The sequence below is a fragment of the Anoplopoma fimbria genome, chromosome 15 (genome assembly GCF_027596085.1).
Source record: "Anoplopoma fimbria isolate UVic2021 breed Golden Eagle Sablefish chromosome 15, Afim_UVic_2022, whole genome shotgun sequence".
NCBI lineage: Eukaryota > Metazoa > Chordata > Actinopteri > Perciformes > Anoplopomatidae > Anoplopoma > Anoplopoma fimbria.
Genome location: NC_072463.1, coordinates 9,779,383 through 9,794,356, shown reverse-complemented (window position 1 = coordinate 9,794,356; position 14,974 = coordinate 9,779,383). Strand labels below are relative to the sequence as shown.

Genomic DNA, 14,974 nt, shown 5'->3' with positions numbered 1-14,974 from the left:
GCGTGCGTTACGTGGCCTTGACTTTATGAAGTTGATCACTTTGATGCTGTCGTTCAAAATATCATGTAACACAGGGCTCATTTTCTTGGACGCCAATGCTTCCCTGTGTATGACACCACTTCACGTCGGGGTTCTCTTTTTTAATGCGCTATGAGTCCTCGCGCGCTGCCCGTCATCGATGCTGCTGCATCCGTGCAGATTTCCAGCTCATGCCGTTTTCACAGAAGAAGGTGTTGACAACATCAAAATTGTCCTCTCCTGTTGTTTTCCCCTCCAATGCTTTGCAGAATAGTATGTGCTCATAAATGTCCTCAGTATCGAAGTATCTCACAAAAGCAACACGTTGTGCATTTCCACTGACATCTGTGGATTCATCCAGCTGGAGTGAAAAAGAGTCGCTAAGTTTTCCCACAACTTGCTCGACAATGTCTGTTCCCATTTTATCTACTCTGTCTGTTCCCATTTTATCTACTCTGTCTGTTCCCATTTTATCTACTCTGCGGCACACAGAGTCATTTGACAGAGGCACAGTCTTGAATTTCTCCGCTGCGTTCGTGTCCAGCATGGTCTCAGCCAGCACAACGGCGGCGGGAAGGAGCAGGTCTTCGGCTGTAGTGAACGGTTTCTTGGCTTTAGCTGTGAGCAAAGACACCGCATCAGAGGCCTCCAGGGCTTTGGCTGATGTCGTGGAGGCTTTCCGCATCGTGTCTTGAGATGACCTGAATTCAGAAAGTTTCCTCTTAAAAACCTCAGGTGTCTGACCAACATGACCTGCATGTTTTGTGTTGAGATGCCGCTGAAGATGTGCTGGCTTCATGCTACTGTTGGCTAATCGCTCCCCACAGAAGAAACACAAAGCCTTGGGTGGATGGCAACTCGTGGACGTAAAACCCATTAAAACATATTCTTCTGAATATTGACGAAATTTTTCCGGCTCTGGTTTGGCCTTCTTCGGCACTTGTCCCTCCATGTTTTCAGCAGCATTTCTGCTACGCTTCAACCACGACTCCATTGTTAAGTTTTGAAGGCGGCAGTGATTGACAGGTTGGGTCAAACCATCCTGGTATCAGGGAGACTCAGGGTTTTTAGGATAATGAAATTGAATAGCCTACTGAATGTAACATTCAGTTTATGAACTTACACTTATATTTTATTGAATATTTATTAAATAACTATTTTTAAAGGATTTTTGAATGGATGCTAATTTTAAATATATTTAAAAAAAATCTCACGTACCCCCTGGACTGCCTTCGCGTACCCCCATTTGAGAACCACTGGAATAGAGAACAAGGCTTTGCAATGCTGGCGAGTTGTTGTTTTTCAGGAAAATGTGAACTGAGTAGTTAGACTGAGGGACTGAAAGAGAAAAAACTCTGTGCCAAGTGTTTGTGTTGTGACAGGTCATGAGAAGTGCCGTTGTGTCTTTGCCTTTAAATGTACATTTTACATTATATGAACACAAATGTTATTGTATTTTGCCATACATAATGATGAACACTTTTACACAGGTGTCTTATTTTGTATAAATTATGAGCACATTCTTACACTGTAGGTCTTGTGTTATGCGTATGACGCATAACACAAGACCTACAGTGTAAGAATGTCTTGAAAGCACATTCTGTTGTAACATTGTAGGAAATGGGTATTGAAACTGGCATTATCAGGTGAAACAAAACATATATTTAAAGTACACACTATACATATTACAATTTGCATATCATTCCTGACGATTATTTACATAACGTAACCTTAAACTTTATTTTAATTGTCATGTATGTACTGGTACATACATCTAACCCATCCTAAGCATGAGGAGCAGGGGAGCAACGTGGGTTTCCGTGTCCCTTTCAAGGACACTTCAACATGCGGACAGGAGGAGCCGGGATCGACCCGACAACCCAATGAGCTACAGGAGGGTACTTTTATTACAACAAATGATCCAGAATGTCTTGTAGTGAGTATATGCTGAGCTGAAACACACTCTCTCCTACACACACACACACACACACACACACACACACACACACACACACACACACACACACACACACACACACACACACACACACACACATGCACTGTGATGGCTCCACTGATAATCAACCCTGACAGGAGGAGGTACAAATTCCCGGCGTTCCCTGTGAAGCCATGATGCCACTCCAGCCGCCTAGGCAGAGAGAGGGTGGGGCATGGAAGCAAATTTTTAGGATGAGATGTAAGATTTGCAGGTTTACACTCTGGGTGGAGAAAATGATGCTCAGAAAGACATGTTGGAATTAGATTTGTTCAAGCCATTACATTGCTTAAGTCAAAGGAAGAAAGGAACGAGCGAGCCGTCATCTGCTTCTGGGCTCCTGACTGATACCAGAAGTGAACCAGGATTATATTCTGCTAACAGGAGGCCTTTTAGGGCCTCAGAAACAGCGGCGAGCTTTGTTACACGTTGTGAAGTGAAAACCTCTTAAATCCACTTTTGTGGATCTTCATGTTTTCACTGCAATTAAAAGATAAGAGGGTCTTTAGTTGGTTGAAAAGATCTTAAACCCTTTCTAACAGTAAAGGCTGAACTGATAAATGTTCAGTAGTCGTGCAGAGCTCCTGGAGAGCTAAAGTTCTGCAGTTACTAGGCTTGTATTCGAAAGCAACGTCGGCCAGACATGTGTAACAGCACTGTGGCCATATTTAGAGAGATTTCAAGATGCAATTTCATGCAGGTTTCATGTCCTTTTTATATTTGTGAAGAATGTAACAGTGGACCATCCAGGTCACAGACTGACACTAAACTATGACTACAGAGATGTTTAAAAGCCTCTGTTACGTCTTTTCTCCTCTTGCTGTAGGTAAGGCAAACACTCATCAAATTGTTCTGCTTTCAATCCTTCCAGAGTCTCTCTTAGGATCAAACAACACTGCCACCTGGTGGCATGTCACACCTACTGGAGCAAACTGAACCAGATATCATGTTGAGCTTTCATGTGACTGTGATGCACTCCATGGTTCTCAGCTGGTTCTTTCCATGTCTTTCATGTCATAAGTTGGGATAACACTATAAAGCCAGAGAATCCAGCTTCCCATCCTAGTTTATATTTGTATGTATGTCTACATACTGCTGATGATATAAGTATTAATTATGTTGGTTTTGTTATAAGCATGACACAATCACACAGGCTCCTTATACATCAAGGACTACAATTGCAAGTTTTAAACTTTCTTGTGTTGTCCTTGATATTTATAGGTGTGTGTGATGTCATTCTCTCTGTCTTGTAATGTCAAATAAAGTGAATGAAGTAGTCTGAGTGAAACTGTGACACAGAGACTGAGGAGACTAAAAAGATTCAGGGCTGATGTCATGCAGAGAACCAGGGTGAGAAGTAGAGGCAAGGGCCACACATTGGTAGGCAGTCGTTGGTCAGGCCTGGCTCCAGCTTCTGAGATCTGCCGCTCAGCATGCCAATGACCTTCACAACACAGAGGACACAGTCTTTAAACAAGCACTGACTGCTTAGAGTAACAGGGCTGTCACTTTGTTTGTCATGGTATTTACACCACATCCTGCAATCATGGAAGTTTAAGGCTGGTCCTAATTTAAGGTTGTGTTTTGATTGTATATGTAGAATTAACTTATTATGCAATATTAACAATTTAAATAAGAAAACGCTGTACATTTTTCAACATTCTTCAACATTGTGTGTTCAGTTATCCAATCATTGCAACTATGCAAATGGCCTCAAGGTGCCAGTATGGCGTTGCTTTTGATTAGTTTGAACTGACTGTGGGTCGGCGGATGGAGACAGGAGGAAGAAGAAAAGTGGAAGAAAAAAATGAGAAAATTCTGTAGGAGTGAATTGTGTTCATCCCCCTGAAATTCTTTCTGCATTTCAGGGGGATGGAAATATGTCTACTAGAGTTCTGGATCAAATCCCACGAAGGGCAGCGTTGAAGTTTATAATACAGCGGGTAAAATAAGTATTGAACACGTCACCATTATTCTCAGTAAATATATTTCTAAAGGTGCTATTGACATGAAATGTTTACCAGATGTCGGTAACACCCCAAGTAACCCATACATACAAAGGAAACAAAACAAATAAGTTCAGAAATTAAGTTATGTGTAATAAAATGGAATGACACAGGGAAAAAGTATTGAAGACATGAAGAAAGGGAGGTGCAAAAAGGCATGGAAAGCCAAGACACCAGCTAAAATCTATCAGTAATTAGAAAGCAATCCTGCCCCTTGTCAGTGCAAATGAATATCAGCTGGTTCAGTCCCAACTGATGGCCTATAAAAAGGTGTCTCATTACCAAGGTGTCACACAAGAAACATCCCATGATGGGTAAAAGCAAAGAGCTCTCTCAAGACCTTATTGTTGCAAAACATACTGATGGCATTGGTTACAGAAGGATTTCTAAACTTCTGAATGTTCCAGTGAGCACTGTTGGGGCCATAATCCGGAAGTGGAAAGAACATCATTTCACCATAAACCGGCCATGACCAGGTGCTCCTCGCAAGATTTCTGACAGAGGAGTGAAAAGAATTATCAGAAGAGCCAAGGACCACGTGTGGAGAGCTTCAGAAAGACCTGCAATTAGCAGGTACAATTGTTTCAAAGAAAACAATAAGTAATGCACTCAACCGCCGTGGCCTGTATGCACACTCACCACGCAAGACTCCATTGCTGAAGAAAAAGCATGTTGAAGCTCGTTTAAAGTTTGCTGCACAACATTTAGACAAGCCTGTGAAATACTGGGAGAATATAGTCTGGTCAGATGAGACCAACATTGAACTCTTTGGATGCCATAATACACACCATGTTTGGAGGTGAAATGGCACTGCACATCACCCCAAAAACACCACACCAACAGTGAAGTTTGGAGGTGCATACGGCACTGGCAAACTTCATATAATTGAAGGAAGGATGAATGGAAAAATGTACCGAGACATTCCTGATAAAAATCTGCTGCCATCTAGCAGGATGATGAAGATGATACGAGGGTGGACATTTCAGCAGACAATGATCCCAAACACACAGCCAAGGAAACTCTCAACTGGTTTCAGAGAAAGAAAATAAAGCTGCTAGAATGGCCCAGCCAATCACCTGACTTGAATCCAATAGAAAATCTATGGAAAGAACTAAAGATCAGAGTTCATAGAAGAGGCCCACGGAACCTTCAAGGTTTGAAGACTGTTTGTGTGGAAGAATGGGCCAAAATCACACCTGAGCAATGCATGCGACTAGTTTCTCCATACAGGAGGCGTCATGAAGCTGTCATTACCAACAAAGGCTTCTGTACCAAGTATTAAATACATTTCAGTAAGCGTGTTCAATACGTTTTCCCTGTGTTATTCCATTTTATTACACAGAACTTAATTTCTGAACTTATTTGTTTGGTTTTCTTTGTATGTATGGATTACTTGGGTTGTTACCGACATCTGGTGAAAATTTCATGTCAATAGCACCTTTAGAAATATATTTACTGAGAAAAATGGTGACGTGTTCAATACTTATTTTACCCGCTGTATGCATGTATAAAATTGTTTGTGTTTGTAAACCTGAATTTACTCAAGATATCGTCTTTATTGCAAGACCTGTACAATGCAATGAATAGATTAGTATTAAAAACGTGCCTAGTCTCTGATTATATACTTAGTTGGATTATTTATATCTTTAAAGTTTAAATAAAATATTTTAATCAGGGTTGTTTTTTGCTTTGTGTTCCCTTGAAGGGTAATTGTGAAAGATTAACATTTTTAAGAAATATATTTCTGGGCGGTGTTTGAGAAGACCATGGATACCAAATATGCTATATTAAGTAACATTTAAACAACAAAGCACCAGTTTAGCCAACACATCCTTACATTTTGGCAACATATCTGAACATGTATGTTACTCTCCATAAGTGCTTGGAAACTATTATCATGTCCCCTCTTCAAAACATGCAACAAAGATTTCATGAAACAATGCTTTCAGGTGTCGCGTTATGTCAGACTTAACTGTTTGGTCCAAGTATGACTGGAAACCAGTACAGACTAGAAAGCTTTTTATTCATATTATTTACTAAAATCACAATACCATAACACACCCATACATTCATTCAGTGGGCATTAAACATTCACTAGGAAATATGACGACATAACTAGATGTCAAATTGATTACTGTAACAAATCACTGAGAAAGAAAATACTTTCAAATTCAAACTTTCAAATGAAACATTTCAGTGTATGATGGAAAATTAAAAATAAACTCTGTTATTAACATTTACCTTTGACACAAAACTGAGACACTACTGGCAAGTAACACATTACTGAAGGAGCACCCCACCCTAAGATATGGTTACAGAGTTAGATGCATTCCAGCTGTAGGTTCTCTAATAAATAACCTCTAGAACGCTTTGATGAAAAGATTGCCTTTGTTGGTGCTGCCAGTTCCCTAAACCTACATCACTTTGTGATTCCCTAAACCTTTTGCATTCACCAGTGGTTCCTATGAATACAATTAGTGGCATGCTCCTTATTCAAAAATGCCCCCTTACCTTTCTACTGTGATGGACTGACAACGAAATACAGTCATTTTCGAACACATTTATTCTGTTCAACTTAATTGGAGCCGCTGAAAATTTTACAATGGCACTAAGTCATGTGGTTTATGTTTGGTGTGCTCATTCATGGGAATGAGACAATTCTCCACCAGGAGTAGATTGAAAATACATGTTTTTAACTGTTAAATTTGGGGTGGATTTTAAAGACCAAAAAGTTTAGTTGCTGATCCTTAGTCCTGATTTCATAGTAGTCAACCATTTAGATTTCAACAACGGAGTCCGAATTGCCACAGATCACCCCAGCATCTTCATAATGGGCACAGTTATGTATCCCCACGCCGCCATGTTGGCAGTCCAGCAGGCTGGACTCGGTTCCTTCACACTGAACGTCATCCAGAAGAATCTGCAGATCATTCCCCTCCCCGAACTCAGAGTTCTTGGCTGCCTTCAGAGCATACCTGAATCCCAGCTGCCGGCAAACCACTGCAGCATTCCTGGTGGTCCATAGGTCGTCACACACGGTGCCCCAGTTGCCGTTAACGTAGATCTCCACCCGTCCACGGTCGCTTCGGTCCTGTCCCACCCCAGCCAGCCTTACCACTCCGTTCTGGAGCTCGGGTGTACTCTCCGTTCTGGATTTGCCCTTCCTGCGTCTGCCTTTCCTCCTCGAATGTCTTGGTGATTTGGTGGTAGTTGTGGTTGGTAACATGATGGTCGGTTCTGGTCCTCCTAGACGATCAATGAGCTCTTGGAGCCAGTCGACAGACTCCGTGGGTTGTGGCTCAGGCTTGATTTTGTTTGGCGGCTCAACGCCGATTAATGCTAATGGTGAATGATGAAAAAACAAGACCAAATGTGAATATAAACTAATGTATGTCACAGACTGAATTTGTTTTGTAACTAGTCAGTAGTGGGGTGGCGGACTCACTTTCCTGGGGAACAAACTTGATGAGGTTGCTTTTCACTCTGACAGGAAGAGGGTCATAGTGACATTGTCTCGGTGGAGCACGTCTGAAACGAGTAACAAAACAGAATGAATTATTGTTGCACATAAGAGAAGACAGAATACAAGCAGGCGGACACATACAAAAAATGCTCAAGTCTTTTAATATGTAACAGCTCAAGTCACAACATTGGCGAGGAACAGTTAAATGGCTGCAATTCAATTTAGGTGATAGAACCATCTACTGCTGAGAGAAACGCAGGGGGAGACCCCTGATCTGTTCGAGGCAATGTCAGAGAAGAGAGATTTGGGATGGCAGGCTTCTCACACTACTGCCAACACTGCTTCATTTCCCTTTTCTTTAACAAAACAGAGACAGGTAATATTACCTCCACATTCAGCAAAGGAAAACACTGATCCAAACTTACATTCAGGCCAAATAGGATCATGATACTGCACATCCCTCGGGTTCACAGAGAATGACATGCCTGTGTTTGTAATAAGGAACAGATGTGTGTCTTACACATCCGTTTCCAAGAAAGAGACAAAGAACTGTGCATACTCTGCACGCAGTGAGCAGTTTCTGTTCATGAGAAATTACACTAGTTTCCTTTGTGTTATGATTGAGGAGTGGGAAAAGCAAAGAAATGCTTATGTCACTCACTGTATAAAACCCTGTCTCTGCCGCAACTTAGACTTTTCTGTGTCACCCCTTACAGTGACAGTAACGGACTGAACCATCTTGTATGTGGTCTCCATGAGCAGGATCGATCAGTCACATCCACAGTATTGAACCGACTGAGTGGTGTACGTTTGCAAGACTCTATACCAATAGACGTGTTCTGCTGAAACTAAATTATACCTGAAATGGTCCTGCAGCAGGCAGGAAGACCTAGCTGCAGCACACAAGTGACAGCGTAAACACAGAGCTCCTGCTTCTCACCTGGAGGGGTCCACCACTTTATAAATGACTCCTGAAGGTGATGTGGCACTCGGTATTCCAGTTGACATGAAGTACAGCTCGCCTGACGGAAAGAAAAACAAAACATTACATCAAGATGAGATTACACAGGAAAACAATTTACAGCTAGTGCAAAACTCAAGATGCATCTGAGTATGTGGGTGTTCATGTTTTCATGCATTACCAGTTTCGTCCTCTGCAAAGGAGATGATGTACTGGTGGTAGTTGTTGATGAGTCCAGGGAAGGCACAGGTCCGGCCCATCCCCATACATATCTCATTGTATTCCCAGCTCCCTGTGTTTCTGTCCTCCCGCAGGCTCATCAAACGCCTGGAAAAGGAATCAAATCTACAATCTCTAATGTGCAGTGCCATTAATGATGGATGGTGGTGTGAACTTTGTTGTACCAACAAGTATTGTCTACTTCTACATTGGAGCATATTTTCCTACATTTCCCAAAGTACATTGAAACAGCCTTAGAAATAATTTGCCTCAAGAGGAGAACAGCATATGACACTGTCTTTCCTTCAGATAAGGAAATACTCCCCAAAAATCACAGAAAAAAACCCCAGGATGAGCAACAGAGTAGGGATCCTTCTCCCAGGACAGACAGACATGTAACAGATGTTGTCCAAACAGAATAAACAACATGATTAAATTACAGTAGAGACAATCCAAATGACAAAAATACATAGAATGTGAACATATAAGTAGAAAATGGATCCTGGAGGATGTCAAACAGTAGGTGTTGCCAAACAGAACCTTAGCCACACTGGTTCCTCTCCACCATGACCAGTAGTGGAAGTATTCACATCCTTCATTTACTTAAAGCCAATAAAAGTATCAATACTACGGTGTGAAAACACTTCATTATAAAAGTACTGCATTCAAGCTTAAGTAAAAGAACATAGGCAAAATGTACTTAAAGTATAAAAAGTAAAAGTATTCAGTATACAGATATCCCCTTACAGAGTGCTTTCATATAAAACCTACTGGTTAATTATCACCTTTTTAATTTTAGCTGATCATGGTATAGCTAATTTTAGCCACTTTATAAAATGATCATATTGTGTTTTATACTTCAAAAAGGCAATTCTTGAGACAAATGTTTTTTGGTAGATAAAGAACTTCACCATAAGTCAAAAAACTACTACTGCTACTTTTCTAGCAGCTAGTTCACAGACGTTGTTGCCATTCCTCAAAGGCGTTTAATAGCAACAACACAAGCTTCTGAGGTTGGTGTTTTCTTTAAGAAAATATACTATTAACCAGATTAAACCTTACCCGCTCATAAAGTCTCCAAATATGTACATGCCGTTCATGTTGGGGTGTTCACAGCCTCGGTACACATAGCCACCAGTCACTGACTTGCCCATCTTGTGAGGGTACGCATAAATAGGGAGGACATCATCTGTAAAAAATCCCAAGGGTCAATATTGGTATGGTTGAGTTTCTACTTCATCTCTTTTAGAAATAAACATGCTTTTATGTTTAAAAGTATATTTAAAAGGGTAATACACATACATTTTTTAATTAATGAGTCCATATGACTATGCCTAATGATTATACGTCTAACTGACATCTGAATGCTGTCAGTGTTGGGTCACTTTTAGGGGTAGTTTCCAAACATTATTGAAAACAAGCGTAGCAATCCCGCTATAATGCCATGGTGACAGTTATGCATAGTAGAGAGAACAATGCAGCTCCACTATTGAGGCTCATGAGAAGTGACTTGTGATGCCTAACACCCGGCCACTCTGCCTGTGTGAGCGGCACGTGGCGGCTGCCTCGCTGAGCTGCTGTGTCGAGTCCACACAGTCCTTTCCACATAGAGTTTGCTGTTTATTATAATTATAATTCCCAGAATGTTTAATTGTGTTCATTATAAATGTATTTATATTTATTTTAGACTGAAAAATAAGTTAAAAAAAACACAAATCCACGTTTAAACTCTCGTACTCTATTCATTTATGGATACGTGAAAGTCACTGCAAATATTTCAGAACAAGAGCCTAGTATTAACAAATGAGGGGATTATGTCCCCAGAAAGACGCGAGAGGGCTTTTATTTTAAAACGGAAAAGGGAAGTATTGAATTAATAATAAATCTTACAATATAATGTCAAAAGATCATTTTCACTGTTTTTCTGCTCAGCTGAACCGCGCTCACACTGGCAGTGTGGCCTGTTAGGCAAGTTGTGCAAGATATGGGGGATTGACTCTTCAGATCCCATGAAAGCCCCAATAGCAAAATATCGGGGGTCTCTTAAATCATAAGACAATTAATTGCAACTTGCAACTGTCACCAAAGTGTCTCTTAAAAGCGTTCTAAGCGTTATTTTGCACACCTGCTATGGTCATCGATTATTCAACCGTCCACTGTGTGGCAACAGACGTCCTTTACTTTGTCGCAGCAACATAAAGTTGCTCACCATTTCGCCTGCAGCTTCTCCTTCAAACAAATGACAGAAGCTGATTCCATCCAGACAGGAGAAGCTACAGTAGTTTGCACAGAGAGCTGGTATGGTGTTTGCTTGTAATGTAAACTAAAGTCTTGGCCCTTCATTAAAACACAATTGGAAGGAGGAAACCATTTGACTGACCAAAGCATGCCTACCTAGCGAGCTGTTGGCACACAGCTTCTTGTCGTAGCAAGAGAAGCCCTCCTTGGCTCTCCATCCGTAGTTTCGTCCTTTCTCAATGATGTCAATCTCTTCGAACTTGTTCTGGCCCACATCCCCGCAGAAGATACGTCCTTTGCCCTCTTTGGTCCGTGGGTCGCCCCGATCCACAGAACACCTCCACATATTGCGGACACCGTAAGCATAAATCTCAGGTCGTGCCCCTTGCTCGTGTATGAAGGGGTTATCTGGAGGAATTCTGTACAACGGGCCTCTCTCATTGTCATTCACATCAATGCGAAGAACTTTACCCAACAGAGCTGACCTAAAGTAGATGGGATAATATAGAAAAGTCATATTTAATCTCAAATCCAACGAAACATGCAATTACGCTTAAAAAAACTAAAATAACTTTATATATTATGAATAAAATATGGATCAGCTTCAGATCATTTGAGGTTTGCTTCAGATCATTTGAGGTTTCTAGTTTCAGAAACCTTTGTGGACGCCTTACTTGTTCTGGGCATTCCCATATTTCCCGAAGGGATCTCCTGCCATTCCACCATCCCCTGTGAAAACATACAAGTAGCCATCATCTGCAAATAGAAGTTGCCCTCCATTGTGGTTGGATGCTGGTTCATCGATCTCCAGAATTACCCTGGATGGAAAATGGACATGAAAAATAAGACTAGACAAAGAGCTGGTAATGGACCATTGCTGTTTGCTAACCTGGATTAGTCCATACCTACCGCTCAGAGGCGTGATCCACCACATTCATGTCAATGGCTGACACATGGAACTCACTGATCCTAATCCTCTCCTCAAAACCCACCTCCACTGAGTAATACACATAGAGCTTCCCATTGTATTTGTACTTTGGGTGAAAGGTGAGTCCCAGAAAGCCTCTCTCGTCACCTTCCCATGATGACGTTAACACAACCTTGGTAATGTTCAAAAATGGTCTTTCCAGTTTGGACCGCTCAGGAAGGTACGTCCACACCAAGCCTACTTGTTCTGCCACAAAGAACCGATGTGTGCCATCGTTGGCGTGCACCATGGCGAGCGGGTTCCGCAGCCCATTGGCAACTTCTTCCAGGCACAGCTGCAGACAGCCATCAGAGTCTGACTGAACCCGGCCCAGACTCTGGCTGAGCTTTTGGCTGCTGAGGAGGTTAGGGTAGCAGTAGTCCACATCGTCGAGCTTCAGATACTGGCAGAGACGTGTCTGGTCTTCTTTGACTGTGGCTGTGAATGGGTCGTCAGACAGGTATGGGATGGTGGAGCTGCACTTCTTCCAAAACTGGGAGCAGTAGTCAGGACAGAGGCCGGGGATGGTCCTGACTGGGGTGCTCGGGTCTTCAGCATCAAAGAGGTGAGCTGCATATGGAGAGCATTCCTGAGCAGATGAAGAAGAGAAGTGAGGAAGGGAGGCAATAAAGAGGAAGACTGAGTATGATGTGTAGTATGTAGAGATTTTATTAAACCTGCATTAACTGTTTTTTGGTCCATTTTATCACCTACCAAGTTGATATTTTAAACGTTTCTAGCACACAACGATCTATTTACACATTTCTATTCATGTTTCTGTCCACCTGATGAATATCAGTTTTGATTGGTTTTAGCTCTGTTTTGGTCTTCATCAACTCCTGATACACAATATGTTCACCAGCTAGTCACTAACTGTCTGCTGTTTGGTGGTGGGCAGGTAGTGTACAGTGGGTTTGTTGGAGGTTCTCTCTGGAAACAGCTGCCTGTCACAAGTCATAAAATCTAAAGAATCAGCTCAAGGCTCCTGAAGCGCTCCATAGAACTGATGGGAACTGCAGTTTCATGTGAATCGTTTTTGGGTTTATCACCACTACCGACCCCTTCACCTTACACAAAGTCACTTGATCAATAGTGAGCTTAAAAATATTGATTGTAGCAGCTTTAATGAAATAGAATTATTATGAAAATAAAGGATGTATTTGTTTAGCTTATTGATTAGCTGAATTGATAGTAAAGATGTGTCAAATTGATTGATTATCCAGAGTTATTAAAATATTGCTAAAGAAGGGACACTAATAATTTCACCCTTATATCAGTTAAAAAGTTATAAAGTAACCTGACGACCCATGTGCACGTGAAGAAGACTTTAAGAGGTCACCCTTTAAGAGGCAATAGACTGAGTGAGTTATGTCTCTCATTCTGTTGAACTGTTTCATAAGCATATGCAGATGACAGGTCGATGTTTGTGCTGTTAGACTGATGACGCAGGATGGAGAGGCTTCCTCTCCATCCTGCGTCATCAGTCTAAGCGACCTTTGTCCAGGCATGCCTACCTGGCACAGCAGCTCCAGGACGAACCCAGCACAGTTGGCATACCCATAATAATCAAAGTGATCCATAATCTGGTAGTACTTGGCCATCAGCTCCTGGTCTCTCTGGTGGTCACAGCAGCCAAACTCCTTGTACATCACGCAGAACTCGAGCTCCCTGAGCGGTCTGTAGGGCGGCTTGAAGTCCAAACACTGCGGGTGCGACATCACAGGCGCGACGCACAGAGCCAGAGCCAGAGCCCACCACAGCACCCGGTTGTTGCCCCGCTGCACCGCGTCGTTGCCCCGCTGCACCGCGTCGTTGCCCCGCTGCATCGTGTCTGCCCCGCTTCAGACCAGGGAGGCAGTGTTGGAGAGGCTTCCTGTGTGCACTTTGCCCGGACTCGGCCCCCCGCGGTACGTGTCCCTCTGACGTGGTGAACCGCTGTGACCCGGCTGTCTGTGTCCCGGCTGCAGCGTCAGGAACCGGACCGACACCGTCTGCTGTCCCGGGACATCTGCAGGGAGGAAGCAACGCCAGAGGCCGCTGTCTGTGCAATAATAATAATACTACTAATAATAATACTACTACTACTACTACTACTAATAATAATAATAATACTACTACTACTAATAATAATAATAATAATAACAACAATAATAATAATAATAATAATAATAATAATACTAATAATACTACTAATAATAATAATACTACTAATAATAACAATAATAATACTAATAATAATAATAATAATAATAATAATAATAATAATAATAATAATAATAATAATAATAATACTCATAATAATAATAATAATAATAAACACATCATTAGCAGTATTGTTATAGTAAACCGACTCTTATTGTCCCAGTATTACAAAGCCTCTGTATTCCTCTTCACCGCAGAGAGCCTGCTGCATTCAGGGACAGTGGGTTCTTCTGCTGTTTCTTGTCTTAAGCTTTCATCTTTGAGACAGATCATTGTTGAATGATCTCCTGCTGCCCGGCAGAGGGCGACCTTACCCAGTCTGATCATCATGACGGTTATAGTGATGAAGGTAATACTGATAGTAATGCCGAGGCTACTGAAAGGCTGCACTCTACAGGTAGCAGATTCATCAGATCCATGTAATGGAACGGAAGAAGATTAATGTATTTAAAATGTCTATGGATTTAATGAAGCGGTACACTCTTCATGCAAAGGCCTACATCCAACCTTTAACTGATGAAGTACATGAATATGTTATGTATTAATGTAGTTAAGATACATTCATAAATAAATCATTTGAAAGAAAGAAATGTCTGCAGACATTTCTTTCTTTCAAATGATGAGTGTTCCCTTTATACATTCATACTTCTGAATCTTTTTTCGGTCATGTTGAAGTCTTCGTGAGCTTGAATATAGATTCAATACTGTATGGAACATAACTACATTCATAATGTCACATAATTCACAATTGGAACTAGTGATTTTCTGCAATCCCCTTTATAAATGCATCCTATGTTCCATATGTTGCTTGGTATTCCTGATGAAAATATTTCAAAAGTTACAAGGTGTAAATTATTGTTGATTTTAAAATGAAGGTGGATTAATGCTGGGTCACTTATGCAAT

The 14,974-nt window shown here is 41.4% G+C and overlaps 1 protein-coding gene across 1 annotated transcript; it reads right to left on the bottom strand.

Annotated features, from left to right (window-relative positions):
- Positions 1-6,024: 6,024 nt before the first annotated feature.
- On the bottom strand, positions 6,025-13,852 carry hhipl1 (HHIP-like 1). The gene is made up of 9 exons (XM_054613849.1): positions 13,383-13,852; positions 11,811-12,457; positions 11,576-11,719; positions 11,058-11,386; positions 9,726-9,852; positions 8,626-8,771; positions 8,424-8,505; positions 7,466-7,548; positions 6,025-7,359 (listed from the first exon to the last, which is right to left on the bottom strand). The coding sequence occupies exons 1-9, from the start codon at positions 13,692-13,694 to the stop codon at positions 6,797-6,799; spliced, it is 2,433 nt and encodes an 810-aa protein (XP_054469824.1). The 5' UTR covers positions 13,695-13,852; the 3' UTR covers positions 6,025-6,796.
- Positions 13,853-14,974: the final 1,122 nt, after the last annotated feature.

Excerpts from the sequence above, each read along its gene's own strand:
- hhipl1 (XM_054613849.1), bottom strand. The coding sequence starts at position 13,694 with ATGCAGCGGGGCAACGACGCGGTGCAGCGGGGCAACGACGCGGTGCAG. Across the intron at positions 8,772-9,725 it reads TTTGGAGACTTTATGAGCGG|GCGTTTGATGAGCCTGCGGG; the intron begins GTAAGGTTTAAT and ends TTCCTTTTCCAG. Across the intron at positions 7,549-8,423 it reads AAAGTGGTGGACCCCTCCAG|ACGTGCTCCACCGAGACAAT; the intron begins GTGAGAAGCAGG and ends TACTCGTTTCAG.